This window comes from Dipteris shenzhenensis, chromosome 18 (assembly GCF_047967505.1).
Source record: "Dipteris shenzhenensis isolate YYH24624 ecotype China chromosome 18, Dip_SZ_1.0, whole genome shotgun sequence".
Lineage (NCBI taxonomy): Eukaryota > Viridiplantae > Streptophyta > Polypodiopsida > Gleicheniales > Dipteridaceae > Dipteris > Dipteris shenzhenensis.
The window spans coordinates 7,232,360-7,257,278 of NC_141613.1; the positions used below are offsets into that span (position 1 = coordinate 7,232,360).

General features: G+C 43.6%; 1 protein-coding gene across 1 annotated transcript in view; it reads left to right on the forward strand.

The window, feature by feature from the left end:
* ATM (Serine/Threonine-kinase ATM-like protein) overlaps positions 1-24,919 on the forward strand; it is a 312,761-nt gene that overhangs the window by 218,994 nt on the left and 68,848 nt on the right. The window contains exons 65-70 of the mRNA XM_087389269.1: positions 676-816; positions 13,015-13,071; positions 13,197-13,256; positions 13,369-13,463; positions 13,606-13,714; positions 20,703-20,792. Coding sequence (XP_087245395.1) covers positions 676-816; positions 13,015-13,071; positions 13,197-13,256; positions 13,369-13,463; positions 13,606-13,714; positions 20,703-20,792 — 552 coding nt within the window. The remainder of the gene's footprint in view (positions 1-675; positions 817-13,014; positions 13,072-13,196; positions 13,257-13,368; positions 13,464-13,605; positions 13,715-20,702; positions 20,793-24,919) is intronic.

Here is a 24,919-nt window from a genome sequence, read left to right on the forward strand (position 1 = left end):
AGATACGATACACACTCTGATGGCCATTTGGGCGACCATGCAAGGATCATCTCGAGCAGCCTCCTCCAGGAGAGTTACTTTTCTCAGAGATTGGAGAGACTCTCCCTTCTTTGCTGAGACTTCTACAGGGTTGAGATGGCATTTTCAGCCTCAACCTTGGTTTCTTTCTACCTCATTCCTCTGAGGTGTTTTTATTACATGCTTAGCATGGTGTATTTCCGCACAGAGCTTGCTCTAGCGGGTTTCTTTCTTAGTTAATAGAAGTCTCTTTTTTGAAAAAAAAGAATATATAGTGCCACCAAGTGGTCTAATTTTGACCGGACTGTTGATATGTCTTTAAGATTACTGGACACTGATGGGAGGGAGTCATCACAACCTGGTTCTTTTATGACATGGAAGTAAGGGTTAAGAGACAGACATATGACAGGACAATGGGCCTGCTTCTATAAAGTGCCATTAATTCAGTATGTTTATTATAATGTGGACTAGCTCTTAGGGTTGCAAGGGAATACAAAAAGTCAAGCCTTAATTCTACAGTGCATTCATATAAATATTGATTCTCTGAGTAAGGAATTAAATTTGTTGGACTACCAGGAAAAGTGGCAGTTATCTGATTGTTTTGTCTGAACAGAGGATTGAATATTGCGGATTCTAATGCATAGCTGTCTGTTTTAGCTGCTGGCTCTTGCAAATGGTGACCGAGTCAAAGGTAAACAAAGGAGCAAAACAGCATTTGTCGTTGACCTTGACAAGAAACAGGCTGCAGAAGATTTGTTGAATGCCCTTATGTCAACCAAGAAAGCACTTATTCAGCAGGTTTGTACAATTTTTAATTATTTCAATGGCAAAATCAGTCTGTTTGTTGATTGATGCCACAATGTTTGCTCCCCAATGAATTATTCAAATCCATTCTTTTATATGGGCAAAGGAATTTTGAATGGTGTGATTGTCTTAAATTCTATCCATGTCCTCCTACATGTTCAGGATTTTGAAGTGTAGTGTGTCAAGTGCTCTAGCGGAAGGTATCGAGCATGACCTTCATAAACATTTTTTCTCATATGTCTGGAGTATCATGTAACTAGTTTCAAACCCGGTCCACAAACAGGACAAGCATGGTACCCACTTGTAACAAGTCATGCACGTATGCATGAATGTGTTAGTATAAGACATGCGTGCGAAAGAGAGTCATAAAAGCATAATCCTATATTATACATGTAAAGACACTACCACGTACCTATGCACTCTCCATATCCTGGGTAGCCATGCATGGTCCACATCAAGATTCCCCTGACCAAAATGTCATTAGTATGTCTAGGAGCTCTAGAAATAGGGGTAGGTGAATCTGTGTTATTCTGGTGGGTCAATGAAACCCTCCGCTGTGATATGTAAGAAGTGATCTCTGTAGAAGCTAAGCTTCATTGGGAGTTCACTCGGTTCCAACCAGGTCCGAAAAGTGTGTAGCTGTAGTAGATCCTCACGGAGAACCTGGTTGACCTCGTGTGATAAGAGGGGAGAGAACGGAGCATCCATGCTATTCTGGAAGGGAGGTAGTCTATCCATGTGGAGCCCCAGTCGCTCAAACCATCTCTCTGTACGTGCATACCAGCACCTCTGATCTCCTCCTGCTGCAAGTGCCATAGAAGAGGATAAAGCTATCCATGGTAGCCTGCTACGCCCCGAGGTATAATCCCCATATTCCCTAACTCGGTACAGATATGTGATGACCTGAAATGCAGCATCTAGCTGTAAAGGGGGTGACCCAAACTCAGCCTGAATGATCTGGTGAGGAACGGATGACTTACCACGAATCATTTGTGATAGCATGAGAACCTGTAGCCGCTCCACACGGGCCCACTCTGTATCCGACAAGTCTGGCCCCCAACAAGAACTGCCGTACATCCCCGCTGGGTGAGCCAGGGAGTCAAAAAGCAACCCCTTGGTGCGTGGATCCTGAAAGTGTGAGCGGAAGCACTGCCTCTCTAGCCTGGTTACTGAGGCATACCCTCTACTGAAGCGTGCCTGCATCGCAGGTCTCATAGTGAAGCTCGGTCCGGAGAAGATAACCCCAAGATAAGTGTATGATGAAACTATCTCAATAGATGACCCCGCAAATGTGAATTGCTCCTGAGGCATGATGGCTCGAGATGTATTGAAGATCATGACCTTGGTTTTACCCAGGTTGACCTTCAAATCATGAGACTCACAAAAGGACTGTAGTGCGTCTAGGTGTCTCTGAAGCCCCTCTGCTGAGGAAGACAAGAGCCCTCTGCTGAGGGAGACAAGAGAGCCACGTTATCTGCATAGAGTAAAATCTGGATCAGCGTGCCCGCAAGAGAGCAACCTACACCCCCCAGAGAAGAAATAAATTTTTAAAGTCTACGAAAGACCAATGGGTCTATGGGACTGGTAGAGTAGCAGAAGCAAAATAACAGAGAGTACCAGGAGCTCAGAGCTAGCACTCCTAGTGCACAAAGTTCGCCATGACACCACTACAGACTGATGCCATCTTCTAGACAGTGACATTCATTCACAGATTCTGGGACTTACCCTAGTGGAGACTACCAAGGTGGGCTCTAGAGTCATCTAGCTGAGAGTGGGGCGGACACATGGTACGCATGTATATCCACATGGTTTGCCAGACACGGCATTTAGATAGACAGGCTCTCTGCGCTTCAGTACAGTATGGATGCACCCCTTGAGTCGATTATACGAGATGAGAGTATCATACGGTTAGACTTCCTTCAGCTCCATACATCTCGGGCTTGGGGGGAGATCAAGAGCTCCCCACCAAGACCCAATTCTACCGCGACCATTTCCTGAGAGTCTCGGAGGAGGGATTCATTATCACACCCCAATATCTTGAGGACAGGGGAGTCTCACACGCGCTTAGGATCGCCATTGGGCAGATGCGGGTTTCATCCCATCAGCTGAGGATCGAGACAGAGAGAGCAACACATATACCTAGAGAGCAATGGATCTGCATGTTATGCACACTAGGAGAGATTGAGACAAAGGAGCACTTTCTCTGCGCGTGCCCTACTTACTACGAGATCCAGGGATGATACCATTGTCTTTATCAGGATGGGAGTGGGTTCGGCCCACTATCGCGATTGATCCATTTTCATGACCAGGTCTGCATTGGGTCCTATCTACTTAAGATGCGCCGCCACAGGGAGACCTCGCTATGATAGATCAAGGAGCAGCAAGAGGGGACCAGACCACAGGATACAGAGGCTGACTAGACACAGCAGCATGTCACAGATTTCTATGCATTTGAGTTAGCTCTAGGACACAGTGGGGTGGAGAAGGAGGAGCTAGCTGATATGTGGGTGGTATGGATTGCTGAGAGAGGATTGTAGAGGCTACCCGTGACATGGAGAGTGACTAGATCACACTTGATTGAGGTCCGATCTATCACAAATTTCCTCAGAGGAGATCATCCGAGATGAGGGGTCACTTTGAACATAGCTCAGCGGGTTCAGAGATCGAGGAGACCACGCCCTCCTCCACCACCACAGTGTGAGATGGCCAGACAAACGCAGATCCGCAACATCTTCACCGCTCATAGACGAGCCACCACAATGCTTGGTTTTGCATTATGGGTTCCAGTTCCAGCTCCAGCTCTCTTCTCCCTACTTCAGATAGCACATGATATGACATGACATGATATGATAGGCTGTGAACGGGATGACTCCACTGTAGGCCTTTTCTAGTAAGAAATATTCAGCTGCACATTTTAGAGTTTTTGGATGTGACTGTTTTGTGCATGTCCTTGATGCTAACAGGACCAAATGGGAACCGAAGAGCAGGAAGTGTATTTTCTTGGGCTATAGTGAAGAGGCGAAGGGTTACCATCTCTATAATCCTGTTACCAAGAAGGTAATAGTAAGTCGCGATGTTTCGATTTTGGTTGAGCTATTGAGCTCTTTATTTCAGCATAGTTTAGTACTCAGTAAGGGCCTTAGCGCGCCCTTTGCTCCAACTCTTTGTGGCTTGTATGAGTTTTTTTCCCCTTTTTGTGTTTTCGGCACTATGTCCCATAGGCCCTCAAGGTCTCCCGCGGACGTTAATATATATATATATTTTTTTTCTTTCTTTCTTTCTCTCTCTCTATGACATGCAGGAGGTTGAGACAGAGCGTTGTGATGCATTTCGGCTTTGTTTCCCAGCTATGACAGCTTGCAGGCTAGTAGCCTGACAGCCTTTTCTTATATGATGTTTTGCAGCTTGCCTTTGATGTTTTGGTGTAGTACCTATAGGCTACTTTTAATTTTGTAGTATCTACTACCTACTACCTTTCATCATGATGTTTTGGTGTAGTATTGATCTATCACTATGTATCAGAATTCGGACGACTCTGGTCCCTGGACTCTTCCAGGGATCATGACTTTAAAATTAATACAAGTTTGAAGTTGAAAGTTTTGTGGCTCTCTCAATTAAACGTGTACAATGTATATTTTCCTTTTTTTTCTTTGAAAAATTAGGGTCACATATGATTCAGCCTTAGGGGCTGAACCATACTCCAATCATACTTTTGTACCTGTACGATGTATGCGTATAGTAACGTATGAAAAAAACTATGGTCCTATACAATACTATCTCCTAGCTTGTGGAAAAGAAAGCATATAACCCCATTGTACACAACATCTGCCACTGTAGAAACTCCCAGTTGGTTTAGGAAATATGCCTTGTGGCATTGCAAATGAGCCAAAGGACCCAATTCCATTGAATCTCTCATGGCTTATGTGCAGTTTTACTTGCCCCTTATCCCCTGTCTTCTCGGGATATTCAAAAGTTCATCACCAAGATTATGGAATGCGTGCACCAAGCATGATCGCAATCTCTGCCTTCCTTAAAATCAACTATGTATGTTCGCCTAGGCTTCATGAGGGTTTGAGCATTCTTGATCTTTATACTCATTTGATCACTCACAAGGCTACACTCTTGCCCACCTTTTTGGGGCAGCTGCAGCCATGGACCCTCATGTTGTCCTGTTTACTTACCTCTTTGCGTACATATGCTTTTGATCATTGGGTTCCAGCTATTTGTGATATCATGTTTCGTCATTTTTCTAGTCGTATTTTGCGCTTACCATTCTCTTCTCAACCGATTCAAGATTGCCAGCAGCTTCTGGAGTATCTCCATTGGTATGGTAGACCTCCAGATCCTCGTAATGCATACAATGGCCAAGTAGATAACTTCCAATAATCTAACTTGCGGAAGAGCTTTTGCAATACCCAAAACCTCTTTATGGTAGGGATATATGCCATTCTATATGTTAGATGACGCACTAGCTGATTAGATGAGGGCACTATTCCAAGCCACAAGATGCTATGCCAATCACGCTCACGGAGAGGCATAGCTCTTGCCTTTTTGCCTGGAACGAAGTTGCCATTTTCTCAGCTTATGTTAATCATTGTCAGACAAGCAACGAAGAGTATCACTAAGAGCAATTTGATCATCGAAAGACAATTGGCTTTGCTGCACTACAGAAGTAAATCACTGAACCAAAGCTCTTGCATTTTCCACTTTGTGACGCAAGTCTCCAAGATAGTTTTTTCCATATTATCTAATGATGTCCTGCATTGCCATGGCAAAACGACTCCACGCCCAGTCCCCATCAATAGAATGCAAAACAAGTTGGTGTATAAGAGCCTTATCCATAACCTGAAAAGCCTGATGCTTGTGAAAAATTATTTACCAGTAAAAGGCTTTGCTTGGGAATTGCACGTCATGCAGTGGCAAGCCAAAATGAAGAGTCATAGTGACTGAAAGGTGATTAGATAAACACAAGTCATAATCCAACTGCATATCGCAAGTAAAATCATGAAACTGGACTGCATGAAGCATGTACCATCGTTCTAAGCGTGACCAATATTGAGTAAAAGCATTATGAGGGAAAGTATATCCTATATGATATGGTCTTCGCGATGTTCTTTTGTCCTTGGGGGTCATTTATGCACGGAGGTTGACATTCTTGCTTCCATTTGGGCGGAGATTATCTTCACTCTCAGGAGTCAGTGGGAGCGGTGTACAGGCACCTCTTTGGCAGCTCGTGGGAGACTTTTATCCTTCATGAGGACATGAGACTGCTCATTATTTTTTCATTTGACCCCTTTTGGGATGTCGTGGCATTTTAGACCATCACCATGGCTTTTTTGCCACATTGTTGAGGCTAGGGATAGAGTACTTTCTCTCCCACCTGTTGTTTGATTCGTTTTGAATGGAATATATCACTTTCTTGTTAAAGTATATCCTATATCATCAGAATTAAGATGCTGCCACATATCACAGGGAGAGCCTATAAGATCCTAGCAAAGACCTTGGCCCTTCGTTTAAAGCCTATGCTGCCAGATATCATCAGAGCTACTCAGACAGGATTTGTCCAAGATAGGAGTATCTTGGACAATATCTTCACTTTTTGGGAGGCCACTCACTCGGCAAAGGAGAGCCAGCAGGAGATTGCAGTTCTCCTTCTCGATTTTGAGAAGGCCTATGACAGGGTGGACTGGGGTTTCTTGGAGGGAACTATGAGGAGGCTAGGCTTCAGTGATAGATGTATTTTATGGGTCTCCTCACTTTACTCTCACTCTTCTAGCAGGATGGTGGTCTATGGAGGCAGAGGACCGGCTTTTCAGCTATCCAGATTGGTACGACAGGGATGCCCGCTTGCACCTTACCTTTTCCTTTTCGTAGCGGAGGCTATGTGATACTTTATGCAGGCTATCAGTCATGGCACTTTGGGCCTTCATCTACCTATCCGACAGGAGCAGGAGCTTCTGGACACTGAGTTTGCTGATGATACGGCACTGACAGTCAGAGGAGATGCATATAGTCTTGCCACTTCTGCAGATGCAATTGACAAGTTCTGCCTAGCCTCAGGGGGACTTGTCAATTGGAACAAATCAAAAGGCATCTGGACTGGAGCTCAGCAGGATACACCAGCATGGGGAGGAGATAGAGGCTTTGTATGGATACCCAGAGGCACCTCCACCAGATATCTAGGCTTCCAGGTTGGCATTGAGGTGTCCCCGACGCAATAGTTTGCCCTAGTTCTTGAGAGTATCCGGAGAAAGCTAGCCTACTGGAGTACGGCTAGACTCTCTTTGGCCGGAAGAGCGCTGGTACTCAACTAGGTTCTACTAGCGACTATGTGGTACGTTGCGTCATGTTGGTGCTTTCATGCTGACTCGATCCGTCATGTGAGGAGACATTGGCTGCCTGGGTAAGGAATGGGCCACAGATCCGTCTAGGTTGACCATTGCAGAGGATCCTAGATGGAAACTTTGGATTTTTCAGGGTCGACCTCTTGCGGAGCTTGATTGGGACCCAGGCGAGTGGGCGTGGCCTGCTCCGGTGGCAGGCGCCTATCCTCTTCCTTTTTTCTAGTACTCGACGAGGGCAGGTTACAGGCTTTAGCAGAGAGACTCTCATCACCTACCATCTGCCTCACAGCATTGGCACGCACAGGGACTTACTGCAGAGCTCTTGCAAAGCTACTGGACTCACTTTTGGGGCATCAGTAGAGCCAGGAAAGTCTTCTACTTCCTTTGGCTCACTATTCATAGGGGTATACCTGTGGGTACTTGGCTTCAGCAGATGGGTAGACCCTCCTTGTGTATGCGTTGTCAGCTTGCAGAGGAATCTAGTAAGCATTGTTTATGGAGCTGCCCCAGCGCTAGAGTGGTATGGACATGTATCTTCAAGTTGCTCTCATATGTTACATCCGAGTCCTTTCTGACGACATGGGGTGCTGCCCTTTGGGGGAGAGGATCTGGAGCCTTTGCCCTCTATGAGTCAGAGCCAGGAGACCACGGTTTCTTCATGCAGTGTCGCCAGAGATGGGGTCCCACTGATGTTAGCATCATGGAGCCACGGGACTGTTTTTTCTAATGCAATTTTACTATCGTATACAAAAAGTCTTCTTATCTTCAAGTTTAGTAGTCTTTTAGGAGGCTTGCTTTGCTAGGAGAGGAAAAAGGAAGTTTATAAAATGCCTTGTTTTTTGATAAAATTTTAGGAATCTTTCAAAATGTTTTTTAAAGTTCCCATTTTGATGTAATATTTCCATTTGATACATAACAATGTTCTTTTAAGATTGCTTTCGAGTAATATCTATGCAGTGTGCAAACAATGATATTTATATATAATCTACTAGGTGAATGTTAAAGAAAACTGGAACTATATAACCTCATTGTGACCCCTAGGTTCTTTGAAGAATGTATATCTTCATGATCTTTATGCAATTAGTGATATTTACACAAATGCTACTATACAATGAATTAAAAAGAAGTGAGAACACAATAGAACCTCTTCTTCTTGATGTCACCAATCATAGTGTATCTTCAATGATAATCTCCTTCCTCCATCTTCATTGTAAATAACTGATTCTGGAGCATGACGATCTAGCCAATGTTGTTTGTCTCGTACAAGTCTTTCAGTATGTCAGCTCGTGGGAGACTTTTATCCCTCATGAGGACATGGGACTGCTCATTATTTTTTCATTTGACCCCTTTTGGGATGTCGTGGCATTTTAGACCACCACCATGGCTTTTTTGCCACATTGTTGAGGCTAGGGATAGAGTACTTTCTCTCCCACCTGTTGTATGATTCGTTTTGAATGGAATATATCACTTTCTTGTTAAAGAGTGTTGGCATGCTTATCAATCCATGGCAGTGGAAGAAGAAATCTGTAAACCATTGAGGATGTCAAATTATGCATTGAAAGTGAACAGGTAGTAGGAGACAAGGAAGTCAGATTCTAGTCCAGTAATTTGTCCTGTACAAACAGCGGAGGAACAGGAACAAATGGCTCCAACATAGTTGTAAGTATTATCCAAATGGGCCTATGATGCAGACCCAAGGGGAATGTCCTGCAAGCTTGTGGAAATGAAAGCACATAACCATGTTAATCCACCACATCTCCGACAAATCTTATGCCCAATTTCATAAGATTATATGCTTTAATAGGTGCCTGTAAAGCAAGAGGCGATTCAAACACCTTGCTCCAATGGATGCTTTCCAAACTAGGAAGCACCTGACCATTTAGCATAAGAGAGAATTCTCTTCCAATCATGAATAAAAGCAGTAGAAACAGGACAGCCAGGAATTTTCCCCTGAAATGTAGTCATGACTGCTTCCCAGTGATTTGTAATCCAATGCCCATATGCGTGAGACTTCATGTTTCCACACATAGCTGCTAACATAATAGCCCATGGCTGTTTTCGCTGAAAAAATTCAGCAATCATAGGGCTCTTTCTTGCCAACATATGAAATTGAAGATTGAGAATATTCAGTCCCCGATGAGTCTTAGGAGAACAAACAGTCTGCATGGGAAGTAGTCGCAAAGCCTTTTTATGAGATTTACTTTTCCAAAATATCTCCATAGCTTGGGACATATAGGAAGCCAAATGCGCAAAAGACCAGTGAAGAAGAGGCAAATAAAATTGCACATATGCCATAATGATAGACTGTACTATCCGAAGTCAAACATGTAAAGGCCAAGTTGACAAGTGCCAGTATTCCAGCTTCTTGTTAATCTTTTGAAGCACCCATTTAAGCTGTTGTTGAGGGGTAATATTCCAGCCAATGGGATACCCTAAATGCCTCACAATGGTATGGGAAGAAATAATGTGGCCTAGCCAGAGAAGTGCGTGCCAATCAGCTTCTTTCAATGCTAGAAGATTCGATTTCTGAAAGTTGATATGCAGTCCAGCAGCTGATATATTTTGCCAATGTGTTTCTAGAAAGCAATACACTAAGCATCCAACTCATTTTCTTGAAGAGTCGCAGGTAAGATTTTCATGTTTGTCTTGTGCTTAAATCCTTTTTGTGTGCTTTTATATGCTTGGTTGTGCTTTTTATTATTTTTTTGTGCTTTCATGTGCTTGTATGTGCTTTTGTGGTGTTCTTTTATGTGCTTTGTGCTTTTCTAGTTCATATGCTCTCATGTGCTTATGTGTTGTGCTTTTATGTACTTTCATATGCTTTCATGTGCTTATGTGGTGTGCTTTTTTGTACTTTCATATGCTTTCATGTGCTTATGTGGTGTGCTTTTATATGTTTTTGTGTACTTATTTGTGCTTTTATGTGCTTTTGTGGCGTCCTTTTGTGAGCTTTTATATTCTTGATTGTGCTTTTTTGTGCTTTGATGTGCTTTTGTGGTATCCTTTTATATTCTTGGTTGTGCTTTTTTGTGCTTTCATGTGCTTTTGTTTGCTTTTGTGGTGTGATTTTATGTGCTTTTTTTGTGCTTTCATCAAATGAGAGAGGTCACGTTGAGAATTCCTGGGCATGAAATATGAATCATCAGCATATGCCTGTGCAAGAAATGGCTGTGCACCTGGAATTTGTAAGCCATGAAGCTGCCCAGTATCTACAAGATGGTCCATATGCAACAATAACGGATGAGTAGCAATGGCATACAGTAGCGAACTAAGAGGGCATCCCTGTCTCACTGAACGGGTCATAGTCCATGTCCTTGACAACCCACTACCAAGCAGACACTGCGTAGTGGCATGAGAATACAACCAGTAGATAACATGGACCAGCCGAGGGCCAAAGCCCAATTTATGCATAGTCTGAGAAATAAAATCCCAATGGATAATATCAAATGCTTTCGCAATGTCCACTTGCAGAATGAGAACATCTTGTTTAGAATATTTGGCATACTCAATCGCAAGCAAAACATTGGAGATATTGGCAGTGATCTGCCTTCTGGGAACAAACCCATACTGCTTGGGATGAAGTCTTGCCTGCAAGATAAATCGAACCCTAAGGACAATCATCTTGGCAATGAGTTTGTAAATGACTGGCATGAGAGATATGGGCCGCCAATCAGCCATTGTCTCACACAACCTTTTTTTTGGGATCAATTTGACAAGGCCATGTTTCCAAGAAGGAGGAAGAGATTGTTTTGCCCAAGCATGATTGATCATAAGAAGAAGAGTGTCCTTGAGATCACCCCAAAATGCACGGAAAAATTCAGTAGTCAATCCATCCCAACCGGGAGAGCTGCCTTTATGTAAATGACTCAAAGCATCATCCAGTTCATTGAGCTGAAATGGCTGCTCCAATGCATGAGCCTGTTCCCGAGACAATATAGGCTGAACATGCGTAAGAAATTGAGACCTAGCTGCATTCACTTGCATCGAATAATCAAGCTGAGGAGAAAAGAGATGCTGAAAATGACTAGAGCATTGCAATTCCAATTCTGATTTGGAGGTGGTCCAGGTGCCATCATCCTGCCTGATCCTACAAACATCCTCCTTTCGCCTATCCGCATGCAGGCTTTTAAAGAAGGCCTTGGAGGAGCAACCCTTATCCAAAAGGGGTTTCATGCGAGCTCGGATTTGCCACTTCTTTAATTTGCGAAGATCATTTTGATGGATGATATGAACCGCATAAGCGCAAGAATCCTGTTCAGAAGAGGTGAGCTGCCTATAAGAGCTGATTACATCCATTTGTTGCTTGTGAGATTGAGCCCATTTCAGCTTAAGCCTGAGGTTTTCCATGTGACTCCATCCATAATCTTGAATAACAGCCTGCAAGCGATGTGCAAGACTGATCCAAGCAAAATGCATGTCCTCTTGAGCATGTAAGAGGAGGGGGCGGACAGCCACTCTCACCATATTCTGAAATTGTTGATGAAGCAAATAAGCACTATTAATATGGAGTAGACGACGACCAAAAAAAGGCATATCATCTGTCAATCGTGCTATAGATAATGTTCAGCATACTGGAAAGTGATCAGACAGCAAGAGGGAATGATCAACCCATAATGCACACGTGAAACTAACATACTGCTGAGCATGCAACAAATACCATCCATCAAGTCGAGCCTAGTAATGAGTGAAAGCATTGTGACGGTATTTATAACCCATATCTCTATCCCTTGTTAAGAGCCATAAATCTTCTGCATGCAAGAAAGAAAGCATATCATCCCAATGTCGAAGCTCAGTGGGGATCATGTGAGATCGATGAGTGGTGTTGTCTTGCATGGCAAGCTACACACACACACACACACATTGATATAGTTTGATGAATTTACTTGTAAGATGGATTTGAATTACACTTTGCGCTTACCTAATCACTTTCTTGTATACATGACCTTGCATTTTGATCTGCCAATGCATGATGTGCAACCACCTTGCAAAAGGCTTTATTGGTCCAATAATTCTTATCTCAAGCACCATGCGTTTAATGTTACGGTCAAAGCTCTCATTCATAGACTTGTATTGCATACTTCAGTCAATGCAGACTAGGCGTGTGACCGTTTATCATTGGGCATGCAGGATTTGATCTAAGAAATGGCAAATGCTATCTAGGCGACCTGCATCGCAAAGTGATAAATAAGGCTCTAATTCAGCACTTTACTTGGGTTGCCCAGCAGCGCCAATTGTCCTTGGAGGAGCAATCTGCTTTTCAGGGTACTCTTCGTTGCTTGGCTAAGAATGCTCAACGAAAGTTAAGAAAATGGCAGCTTCGTTCTTGTTAGAAAGGCATGCAGATACATGCTGGTCTTCAAAGGCTTTCTTCAAAAGCCTTCCACCGCCTGCATTCTTTGCATCGAATGCTGAGAATGGATCATGGCAACAACTTGATGATATTGTTCAGAAATGTTATTCTAACATGTTTGCAGTCCCTCCTACTTTACCTATAGAGGTTGATGCCTAGAATGTTTTCCTTCGAAATGTTTGACCAATTCTTTCCCAAGATGAAGCACATAAGCTGGATCTATGTTCTACTGCTCAAGAATTGAAAGCGGCATTGTCTAAGTTTGGGCGATCTAAATTCCCAAGTCGGGATGGCCTTACTATTGAGTTTTTTGTTGAATCTGAGCCCTGTTCTATTGCATATCATTATGTATGTATGTGTAGCTATCTGTATATCCTTCAGGTCCTTGGCACCACCTGTTTAAGTTTGACTGCATTCAGCACATAAATTTTGTCAACGCCATAACTAATAGAATGGTACCTCAAAAGAACTTTCCTAATGGCTTTGGATTATTTGCAGATGAAGCAGATGGTCGAAATATATGTTAAGCTTGCAGAACTCGAGGTCACAAAAGAGGTCTGCTTTTACTTGATTTTCTATAAGAGAGTAGCTTCCTGGTGATTATATCAAGGAATGTATATTTTCCACTTGTGGCTGGTGTTATGCAGCATTAAGCTGATGCTGAATCTTATGTTCTCTAGGATATGAAAAAGAAACTTACATTGCCACGCGATATCCGTAGCATTCGTCAGCTGGAACTGGTATGGAATTTTGTCACAAATTGTGCCACTTGCTTATACAGAAATTTTTTCTAAAGGTTCAATGGCATAGGGAAAGCCATGAAACTTTTATCCATGTACATGTCATTTGCAGGTACCAGTTATAACTGCTCATTTTCCTGTGGACCCTAGTGCTAAATATCCAGAAGGATGCTTTCCTTATTTCAAAGGACTAGCTGATCGCATTGTGTGAGTACTGCCATAGTATACGGTTATGAGCTTTTTGAGGAGATGCCGAATATCTCTTTGAAGAATCATGTTTGCTGTCCAAATATTGGTTAAGTATGCTCTTTTTGTTCAGACCATAACTTTTTCTATTAACCATCTTCAGGGTTATGAATGGAATAAATGCACCAAAAGTTATTGAGTGCCTTGGATCAAATGGACGTAAATATCGACAATTAGCAAAATCTGGGAATGATGACTTACGGCAAGATGCGGTACACTCCTTCAAATCAAAAAGCAAGATGTTCATATATTTAGCAATATATTACACTTTAATTTTCCTTGTCATGTTTGGTCAGGCTTTTTCTCATGTTTTTAGCAATTTCTGTTCCTTCTAGAACCTTTAAATTTCAGCTCAAACAGTCCCAGGTTGTGTAATAACTTTTTAGGCTTGAAACATAATGAAACCTTCGTTAAACTAAAACACAGCTTCAATATTCAATTCGCAGCAAATCTGAGCACTTAGCACTTCAAAACAATTTCGAATTCTGGTTGGAAACCTCAGTACAGCAAGAAAACTTAACAATGAAGCTGGAACTTGAATTGCAATAGAGGGAGAGAGAAAAGGAGAATGAGGCACCACACTAGAGCCTAGAAATAAGGGGTGGATCCCCCGAAGGTCTTTTATTGCAATAGAAAACTCTTTGACTGGCTCATTGTGGAGCATGAATCCGATACAACTTGGATTCTTAACCCTAGAAAGAGCAGGATTGCTCAATTATTTATAAGCTTGGCATGCAGCCAAAAAGCTAGGCTTAGCCAAAAATCTGGGGCCTCCTTTTAGCCAAAATAAGCCAGCTTTTCCTAGAAATTAATAGCTTTCTTCTCAAAAGGTGATTTCCTTGCTCTGAGTCCTATGGGCCCTCTTTTAGGCTGCTCGCCCCCTTGCCACGTGCTTTCTCCCCAAAATTGGGCGCTCCATATCTATTTCTCTCGTGGGACCTAGTTTGTGTACTTTTCTCCTTGAAAGAGGGTCTTTTGCACTCGCCAAGGTCTTGCCACAATATCCAACACACTCAAAGCCATTATGGGTTAGCTAGTACATGCATTCTCTTTCTTAGACCTTGTGTGCATCCCCACAGTAAAGAAAAGCATGCATTTGTCAAGAAAGAGAGGCATGAATTTTCCAAGAAAGAAAGGCATGGATTAGCCAAGAAAGAAGGGCAAAGAACAGGCTTTGTACCGTTCAGAGAAGAGGACCTAAGAGACAAGGTTACCAGTAGGTACCTTGTCAAGCTCAAGCACTACTTTGCACTACATGCAAAGTAGGTGGATGAAGAGTTTTTCTCAGAAAGAAAAGAAAGATATATTAACGTCCACGGGAGGCCTCACGGGCCTATGGGACAAAGTACACAAAAGTGAACTCATACAAGCCTCAATGGGGTGAAGCAAAGGGTACGCTAGGACCCTTGCTGAGTACTAATCTATGCTAACAAAATCATAATCATAGAAAAAGTCAACTACAATTGCATAGTGGGTCAGATCAATCATCTATCTATCCAAGCACTGGGACGAAACCAAAGCCTGGTACAGTGATGGCTCTCTGGTGGGCTGCGAAGATGTCTCGTATTTGTCTGTCGAGCTATCTCACGCTACGGTGGGGGACACGGTCTTTTTCAGTTTTTTTTTTCATGAAAGAGACTTCTATTAAGTATGAAAAAAACCGGCACAAGCAAGCTTGTTGCAAAAATACATGAGGGTGGGCATGAGAAAAACACTCTAGAGGAGTAAATAAAAAGTCAAAAAGAGCGGGGGAGAAACCAAGGTTGAGGCTGAAAATGCCACCTCAACCTTGATGTAGTCTCTGAGAAAAAGGGTGAGCCTCTCCATTCCGTAAGGAATATAAGCCTCCTGGCAGAAGCTGCCCGGGAGGACCCCTGCATGCTCACCCAACTGGCCATCAGAGTATGAATATTATCAGCCCAAATATTGGCTAGGGTATGAGAAGGGTGGACCTATGATCCCCATCTAAGGCCTTTGGGCATTTGGCCCTCCAGATCTGCGAAGCAGTAATACTAGCCACATCAGCTTGTAATGGTCTATACCGGGGAATAGGCACATCCTCCAGAGAGCAAAACTCAACTAGGTGTCGTCGAATGGAGATGCCCAGGAAGCATCCTACCACTCATAGAAAATCTGAGGTCTTGACAAAGAGAGACAAGCCAAGTCATGAAGAAAAGAGAGGGAATAAAAGTGTTGAGAATCCGGGCAATGCCTATCCAAATGACTCTCGCATATCTGCAGTGATGAAGTGACTGATATGCGAGAGTGATGAAGTGATGAAGTCCCATAACTAATGATGAAGTGACTCCTCTACAGACGAGCACCTAGGACAAGTGGAGTTTGCCCCAAACCTGGATCTCCACCTGTTCACTGCAATCCCTCCATGTATAGAAAGCCAAAAAATTAAAGTAATCTTTCTATTTCTTCGGAATTTTCAGAGCCTTCTCCAAAAGACTCTCCGCAAATCAATTGATACCTGATAATCCTCCCAATAAGGGGCTCTGGAAGGTATCCAACCTCTACGACTGATCTGGAATCTTTTGGCAATACTGATCGTGTAACCAAAAAAAGGAAGACTCCTCGCTGGGTTCCCTGTAACATCCATTCCCACTCTCCGGTATAAGATACTTTAGGGGGACTCCTCCATAGAGACACAACCTCCATGAACCTGAAATAGAGAGACGAGGGCTTGCACCTAAATGCCAAGCAGAGTCCTTGCCCTATTCCAGATAGCCTAAGATCCTGATAGGCTGAAAAGGCATGCCCAAAAGAATATTGCCTGAGGAAATAGATAGCCTACCACCTGATTGTACATAAAAAACCAAGGCATTCTCCTGTGCCCCCAAGAAAGCAATGACCTGAAGAGGAATCCCTGTCCTTGGAAAAGCCCCATCCAAAGTGAACATGCCACAGGCCTATCATCTATAGCCACCCAATCATGGGGTAAGGCTGCATCTATCTGAAGTATCCTCCCTGCATTTCCTATGAGGTGACTGACCAAAAGTTGTTGACGATGTTCTGGAAGCCTTTTGAACTGTTACAAGCAAGTCTTTCTGGATCACACAGTTCCCCTATCTGCCACCAGTACTCCCCTGAGACAATAATGCATTCAAGACAATGGATAATTGCAATCTTGACCAGCCACAATTCCAAGGCAATAGACTCAGCTCATACATGAGCTTATGCACAAGTATACACACGGAGAGCTTTCTATCCACGCTAGTCGTACGACCTTGGCTCTCGTGCCTGTGCACACAGCCCAAGGCAACCTCGACAAGCCCATACAAAGCACCTAGAAGACAGGCCTCACTTTCCATTCATGGCTGACCGTACACAAGTGTATCTGTCCGTACAGGAGCAGTTAGCTTGTGCATGAACTCAGCCCATAATGTAGTAGCCTGCAATTTGTACATGCTGCACTGAGCTTTAGAACCCGTGCAGTCCATGCTGCAACAGTTGAATCTTTCCATACAGCTCCAACCTGTACAAGTGCTTTTAATCTCTACGTACAGACCGTCCATACAGTCTGTACTGCAGCAGCCACACATTCCAACCCATACATGCAGCCCATCATAACGAGACCGTGTTGTAGCCGTACCATGGATGGTTCACATGAAGTATCTCGTGTGTGTGTCCTCTCGTCTCCCGTCGGCACCTCTTGCCTTAAGAAACCTTGCCAAATGCATCAAGGCATGGGGAAATGCCACATGGCACTCCTCCATTTCATTTTCCCCATGCCCCCTCTAGTGGGACCTTTTTAAAGCTAAACCAATGTTTGGATCCTAGGGTTCTTTGCCCCCTTCTTGGTCCAAACCAAAAAATTCACCCCAAAGGCAGAATGGCTAGGGGTTCTAGCACATCAAGCAACCGATGCTCTCGCTCCTTTCCTGCCCACATGTAGGCCAACATGCATGCACCAGAAATCACGCCCTCGTGACATACCCCTCTCTTGAAACATAGCAAGCGTCCTCAATTGCATCTAAAATACATGTGAATATACCATCATTAAAGCATGTATTACAAACAAGCATAGCAGATATGATTGTTCAGAGCCCAGGGTAGCAATCCATATACACTACAAGAATCATCTCATAGTGACTAGTACACTTATCATAGAAGTCCCAAGGCAGATATACTATCAGCAAGCAATACCTCGGGCGAACATACAATGTCACCAAGCGACCTCTAGATATCTAAGCATGTCTGTAAAAGAGACAATGGCTCTACCCCTTTCTTGAGCATCAAGCCATGCTTCCAGACCTACGCTCTGCTGAGCCTGAAGGGGCCACAACCAAAGTTGGCTCAAGCTAAAAAGATTCCATGTGAAGCTACAACAACTGAGGTGCATTTGCCAGATCACCCTCGTTCAACTACTTTGTATACAATGGTGAGTGGCTCCAAAACTTCACAACGAGATAGAAACTTTACCTCTTAACTTTCCTTCCCTTGTGTACTAATACCTGCTCTGGAACTAAGATATCATAAAGTCCCGCAACTTCTGGCTATACACAGAAGGCATATCCTTTGGCACATCTCCTTGGAAAGGTTTGAGAAAACTCACATTTGAAGCATTATGAATCCTTCAAAGATCTAGTAGCCTCAAGCAGTAAGCTACATCACTGATCTGTTAACATACGATGCAAATCCCTACAAAAGCATCCATCTCTTGTCGTGTGCACTGCTTTCAATTAAGCATCAGTATATCAATGCCCTACACGCTAGGCCTAAATTGCTTGTAACACCAGAGACACCATGCATATGAAGGAATCCATCTCTGAAAGTATAATGCAAATGTTGATGTCCATCAGACAACTGATCATAGAGCCTTGCAGAGTCCCTATCCTCTGCATACTAGTCCTTCAATGCATACAACTCAGGACTCAATGCATGTGCCTCTCAGACAACTTAGTCTAAGTGAGGAAAATATCTCAAGGTTTGATGATCTGTCTGCACAGTGAAATCAGCCCCTAGGAAGTAATGCTCCCATGCAGAAAGAGAGAGAGCCACAGCCAACAACTCTTTCTCATATACTTGCAAGTTTCTTTCAGCATCCTGCAACATTCTACTCTCGTAGGTAACAACCCGTCCATTCTGTAGAAGAATTGCACCAATGCTACTCCCACATACATCACAATGGACAACAAAAGGCTGACATTACCCATAGCAGAGTTTGCTATACCAGCCCCAGTACCTTACATACCAAGCCAGGAGCTCCCATAATGCCATGCATGCCAATTTGCATCCCTGGCTGTGCGCCAGTGTTTCCATTCATAACTCTCTGCATGCGGACTTGCATACCCCCAAGCATAATCCCTTGTATACCTTGCATTCCAGGCTGGAAACGAACAGGGTGATTTCCAAGCATTCCTTGGCCATTCCCAACCTGGCCAGCCACTGCTTGAAACACAGAAGCACCATGAAAATCTCATGGATGTACGCCCACGTGAGTGTATTTTTACTAGACTCTTCCTACATGCTCATCTCAAGCCACAATCCATATGCATGCAAATGCCCATACTCCACACACCATGAATGAGGCGAGAGGGTACAATCCCTCATGCCTTTTGGGATCACATCCCTTGGGCATACCCCATTATTCTACCCTTAGCTTATACCATTGATTAATGCAATACCCATGTACAATACTACCCTTTCCTAACCATCCTAGGACCTAATGCATATGTGCATATTTTAATATATCCAATTGACCAATTTACAATGTTACAACCATAGGGTAATCGCGAGATTCCCTAGAATGATCCACTAGGATCTAATACACATCCAATATGTCAATGTAAACCCAAAAGGCAAGGGGGACAGAGCCACTCCTGTTTCACCAGATGCTCAGCCAGAAATTGGTCTGACATCATGGCTCGTCGGTGGGCTTGGCCTCTTACATGCTCATATAAAGTGATGACTGCCTAAATGCTTTCTATGGGATCCCCAAGCTTTCTAGATTCTGCATAAGCACTGCCTTGGTGTAGAAACAGATGTCTCCTTGAAGTCTACAAAGCAACGATAGATCATCTACAAAAGTAAAAATAAATCTTTTGTTTACAATGCTTGGCCTCCTTTAAAGGGATTAAAGGGTAAAGATGTGATCCATGTGGAATAGTCCTGTCTGAAACCTGCCATGAGACCAGATTTCAAACACACTGATGGAATTTTGTCCCAAACAACAATGATATGCCCAACCATATATTATTTTGTGGTTGGATGGGTCCATGGGATCCCCTACCTTGTGTATGGGCTGGAGAATTTCACTTGCAATTCTAGTAAAAAATTTGTAATCATTGGTCTGATGCATCTACAGCAATGTGCCACCTAGAAGTTCTCATGATCTCTTGCCCTCCTGGTCTTTAGTTTCTTGATCATAGCTTTTATTTTTTCCTTTGTTAAATGAGTCTGCTCACAAAGTCTTATGCCCTTTTAATTAGGAGAATCGCAGAAGTGGCAGGCATATTCCTTCCATATAGTCACGTTTGAAATAGCAATCAGTGATTTTTTAACCAATAAGTGGCCAATAAGTGGCACCAAATTCTTTTTCCTTTCTATAGCAAGCGCTCCTGGTCTTTAGTTTCTGGATCATAGCTTTCATTTTTCCTCTGTGAAAAAAGAGAACGGCATGAGGCTGCTCAGAAGCGTTATATCCTTCTAATTTGAAGCATCACAGAAGCTGCAAGCATGCTCTTCCCATATGGTCAAATTTGAAATAGCAATCATGATTTGTTTGCCAATATTCGGCACCAGAACTCTTTTTTCTTGCTATTGGAGCATTCATTTTATTTTTTCTTCATTAGCAACTATAAATGAATTTAAAATATCAGAAAAGTCACATTAGATGGCAATTTTGTTCATGTTCAAAGGTTAGCAAACTTCAAGTGAACTGTGTTACTTTTCAAGGATAGCAAACCACAATTGAAACTCTACAGACCTCATTTCAGGTGTCGAATCGAAACAGTTTGATATTTTTTCATGGTCAAAGAATAGACAGTAGAATATAATGGAAATGATGCTCTAGCTTGCTGTCTGTATATAACACATTCGAATGACAATAAGTTCCACATTCGCTCCTCTAATGTTTGTTTCATATTACTGTTTTGATTCTTCACCAGGTAGAATATGAGTGATTGAATTTGTTAGTCTGCGAATTAGACGTGTCTTATCTACTGTCTGATAGCCCAAGTTGTTACTTTGTAGGTTATGGAACAGCTGTTTGGTCTAGTCAATACTCTTCTTCAACATCATCCCGATACTCGTAAGCGGAAGCTTGGAATCCGTACATACAAGGTGGCATCCATTTCCCTATGAAGCCGTCCAATTCTTTTAATATTATGGGTGTGTGTCTACCTATCGAAAGACCTACCTGTAAAATGCTATGACCATGAGCAATGTGAAAATAAAAGTGAGAGTATGCACTCTTAGACCTAAGAGGTAATGCAAGTATTATACATTGAGGATCCTTCCAAAACCTTATAAATATATGATATCTTACAGAAAGTGGGCACTCATGCGGGTGACGCCCCACACATACAAACTTACAGCCAAGTATGAGAGTATGTAACAATCTCAGTAATGGATGATGGGCTACTAATGTTTAGTTTTTAATCGTATTTCAAAGGGATACGCAAGCGTATGATGCCACAGCAGTCGGTTACCTAGAGCAAAGCAATGCAACCAATCAGTGGCGTGACTCGGAAAAGTTCCATGCAAAGTATCTTTAAAGACTCAGAAACACATGCTCATTGATTGAATCTCAGTTCATACTCCCAAACCCATATACACATCAGAATAGGCCTAGGTACTCAACATGATGTACTAGGGTGTTATGGATGATTGGAAAGGCACTCAGGCTTTCTTTTGTTGGTGCGGGGTACTTATTCTATAAGTGTGGTAGTGTCCGATGGCCTTGGCTCCTCTGTTCGTGCTTTAGGTGGGCTATTCATCCTTCTATTCTTCTTCACACCTGCTCTGATGTATGGTGCACCATTTTGGGGACTTCACCTATTAGAGAGGACGTGGCAGAGGATAGAAAGAAAGAAAATGTAATGTCTTCGGAAGGCCTAGCGGCCTATGAGACAAAGCACAATCAAGAGAGTAACTCATACAAGTGGGCTGTTGCAAAGGGCTCGTTAAGGCCCTTGTAGAGTGCTATATTAAGAAGCTCAAAATCTCAAAAACTCATAAATTCAGAACAAGTACTCAAAAGACTCAAAATGCATAACCAAGTGCCAATGTGGCTCTCCAAGTGGGATGCGAGCATATACTCATAGCTATATCTATCATGTCGTGTCACGTTGCGCTGGGGGTGTGGTCTCTATTGATCTTTGTATCCGGCGTGCCATGTCGAGAGTAACCCCTTGGCTCTAGTGCTCCCCTCTGAGAAAGCCTGAGATAGGCCTACCTCTGTAGGGCATCTTTGCTCCTCGTCCTCTCTTCTCATTGATCCACTATGTCCTCATGTCAGCTATCTCCTCCTCCTCCACTCCACTTGTCTCGGGACTGACTCAAATGCATAGAAATCGATGACATGTTGATGTGCTCCATTTGTCTCTTTCTCAGGTGCAGTCGCCTTTGGCTGTCTAATCTGTTTCAGTACAGTCTCTATGTCTCCGCATCTCCATCAGATAAGACCAACACAAACCTGGTCCTAAATGTGGATCAGCCGAGAGAGTGGCCCAAACCCAAGACCCTCCTGGAATAGACAATCGTACCGTCCACAAATTTCATAGTAAACTGGACGAGTGCATAGGAAGTTCTCCTCTGTCTCCACGTCTGCTAATGTGCAAAGCTTGCATATTTGCTGCTCTGTGGGTGTGCCTGCGGTTCTACTTACCTCAATCCTCAACTAATGGGAGGAGACTCGCATTTGTCCAATGGCGATCCTCTATACATGTGAGATGCGTCTATATGGGGTTCTGACGATCAATCCGAAGTAGTCGTGATAGAATTGGATCTTGGTGGGGAACCCTTGCCCCCCCCCCCCTCCCCCCCCAAAAAAAAGAAGGTTGGTATGTGTAGAGCTGGAGTAGATCTAACCGTATGATATGGTTGATCTCATCTCGTGGAACCAAGGAGGACGGGGCATCCAAGAAGTATTGAAAGGGCGGGAGTTGGTTCATCTGAATACCTTCGTTGGCAAACCGTCTGGATATACATGCGTACTAGGCCATACTCGTCTAGATGGATCTAGTGTCAATCTCAGTAATCTCCAGCTAGGTAGAGCCCAAACCCTATGAAGGTATGTTAGCGTCATGGCATCAATCTTGAGCGGTGTCATGGTGACCTTTTCCTATACTATCTGATGGGAGACTGATGGCTTACTCTGAATCATCGAGAACCCATAATCACCTGCAATCGCTCTAGTTAGTTGTCGTCGAGAGGTCACTCTCCAAGAAGCTGCTGCATACATGGTTGTCGGCCTCACTAGTGTATCAAAAATCCATCCCTTTGTTGGACGGTCCTGGAAGTGTGCCTAGAAGCACCATCGCTCTAGTCAAGCTAGAGCCCCCTAGCCACATGTGAGCTGTGCTTCGGTTGCGTGGATCATAGTGAAAACTGGGCCCGTGAAAATTGCCCCTGGGTATGTGTAGGATTGTACAATCTCTATCGCCTCACCCCAGTAAGTGAAGCTATGTCAACGGAGCACTGCCCATGACCTTGGTTTCGCCATGGTTGACTATCAAGTCTTTCTCCCTGCAAAACACCTCTAGAGCCTCTAGGTGCCTCTTGAGACCTACTGCTAAAGAGGATTTAAGGACTATGTTTGTCACAAGGGCATGAGTTTTGTACTTGCATGTGGGAACGACCCTGGAAATCTAGTTGGCAAGGCCATAGGGTGTGAATTTGCAAGTTTATCCCCTAGGGAGTTGTGCCTTGGGGGTAAATGAGAGATTTAGAGGCCCAAGAGGGGCCATAGAACCTTAGAAATGTATGTTGGCTATTGGTTTGGTCTTAAAAAGTGCCCCACTAGAGGGGTATTGGGGCCAAATGAAGGGGGGGTGGCACGTGACATTTCCCCATGCCTTGGATCCAATCAACAAGGTAGCTTGTAGAAGCACCTGAAGAAAAGGGTCACGTAAGATGGGTGATGACATAACTCACAGAGAGTTTTGGCGCCTGCAACGATTGATGCATGTGACCGTACGGTTGTATGTAACATTAATCATCACTATTGTACGACTGTATGGAGCCTCTAATCACTGCTGGTACAACCTGGTATGACTGTTGGTACGAAACGTACATACAGGTAGTATGGATGCCAGCGTACGGGGTTGGAAGTACAATGCTTATGTACGGATTGTGCGTGCGGAGTGCTGCAACAATGGGCGTGTCTACAGTTTGCAGAGGAATGGTCTAAGTACGGACCAAGGTGACGGTCAGCGTACGTACGGCTGAAAGTGGATGACGCAGGGCTGAGGGCTTGGCTGAGCACACAAGGATTCTCTACCCTCTCTAATTGCAAATTGACAGGGGAGGGTTCTTTCACTCTGATCTAAGCAGTAGATGGCCAGGTGATTCTTGGCTGTTCAGACAGCTACTTGTGAGTCAAGATGGAAAGTGTGCTTCCAAATGGGTATGCATTAGCTCGTGAATGAGCTTGGTTTGAACTTTGGGCTGGTTAAGAGTTCTCACATGCCCCACTATGGTTGCTAGTTTGTTGGAAGGAATTGTGGGCAAGGGTGATTTACTGTGGATGCTTGCAGAGCACATTCATTCTTCCAAGGTTTGTGGGCATATGCTTTCACCCATTGCTTGGGTATTCCAGTGAGTCAGTGGACACTTGCGGCAGTCTGGGGAGTGGTGTGACCTCTCATGGGTTGCTAGTAACAGCTCCTAGGTTTTATGCAGGTGTTTGCACTGAAATGAATGCCTATTGTCATTTGGGTGTGAGAGGAAGGCCGAGTAGGGCTAATGTTTGGGATTTTGATGCCTACTGAGAGTGGGAAGAGCATTGAATGCAAAGTGAGTTTGAACTCATTGTGTAATCTTTTTGCTGATCTCTCCAATGAATAAAGAAATACTAAAAGGGGCGCCAAGGGTTTGGGGCCAATCTGTGTCCTTGTAATTGAGCAGGAGCACTCTAGCTCCCCCAATCTATGCTTGAGTTATTTGCTGAATATTTTAGTCTGAAGGCTTATGGCTGGTTAGTTGTTTTTACCACCCTCTTGTTGGCCTTGAGGTTGGTTTCGATGTCATCAGCGTATAGCGGTATCTATATAATCAAATCAGCGAGTAGTGATCCATGTCTTCCTAGGACATTAATGAAAGCCATCAATACCACACATGATCATCCGAGCAAAGTTTGTTGTACCATCGATGATGATAGGCGCCCTCTTCCAAACAATCACATGTATCCAACGAGTACAGGAGATGGATGCTCAAAGATACCCCGACCTAGCTATGGAGTCTTCAAG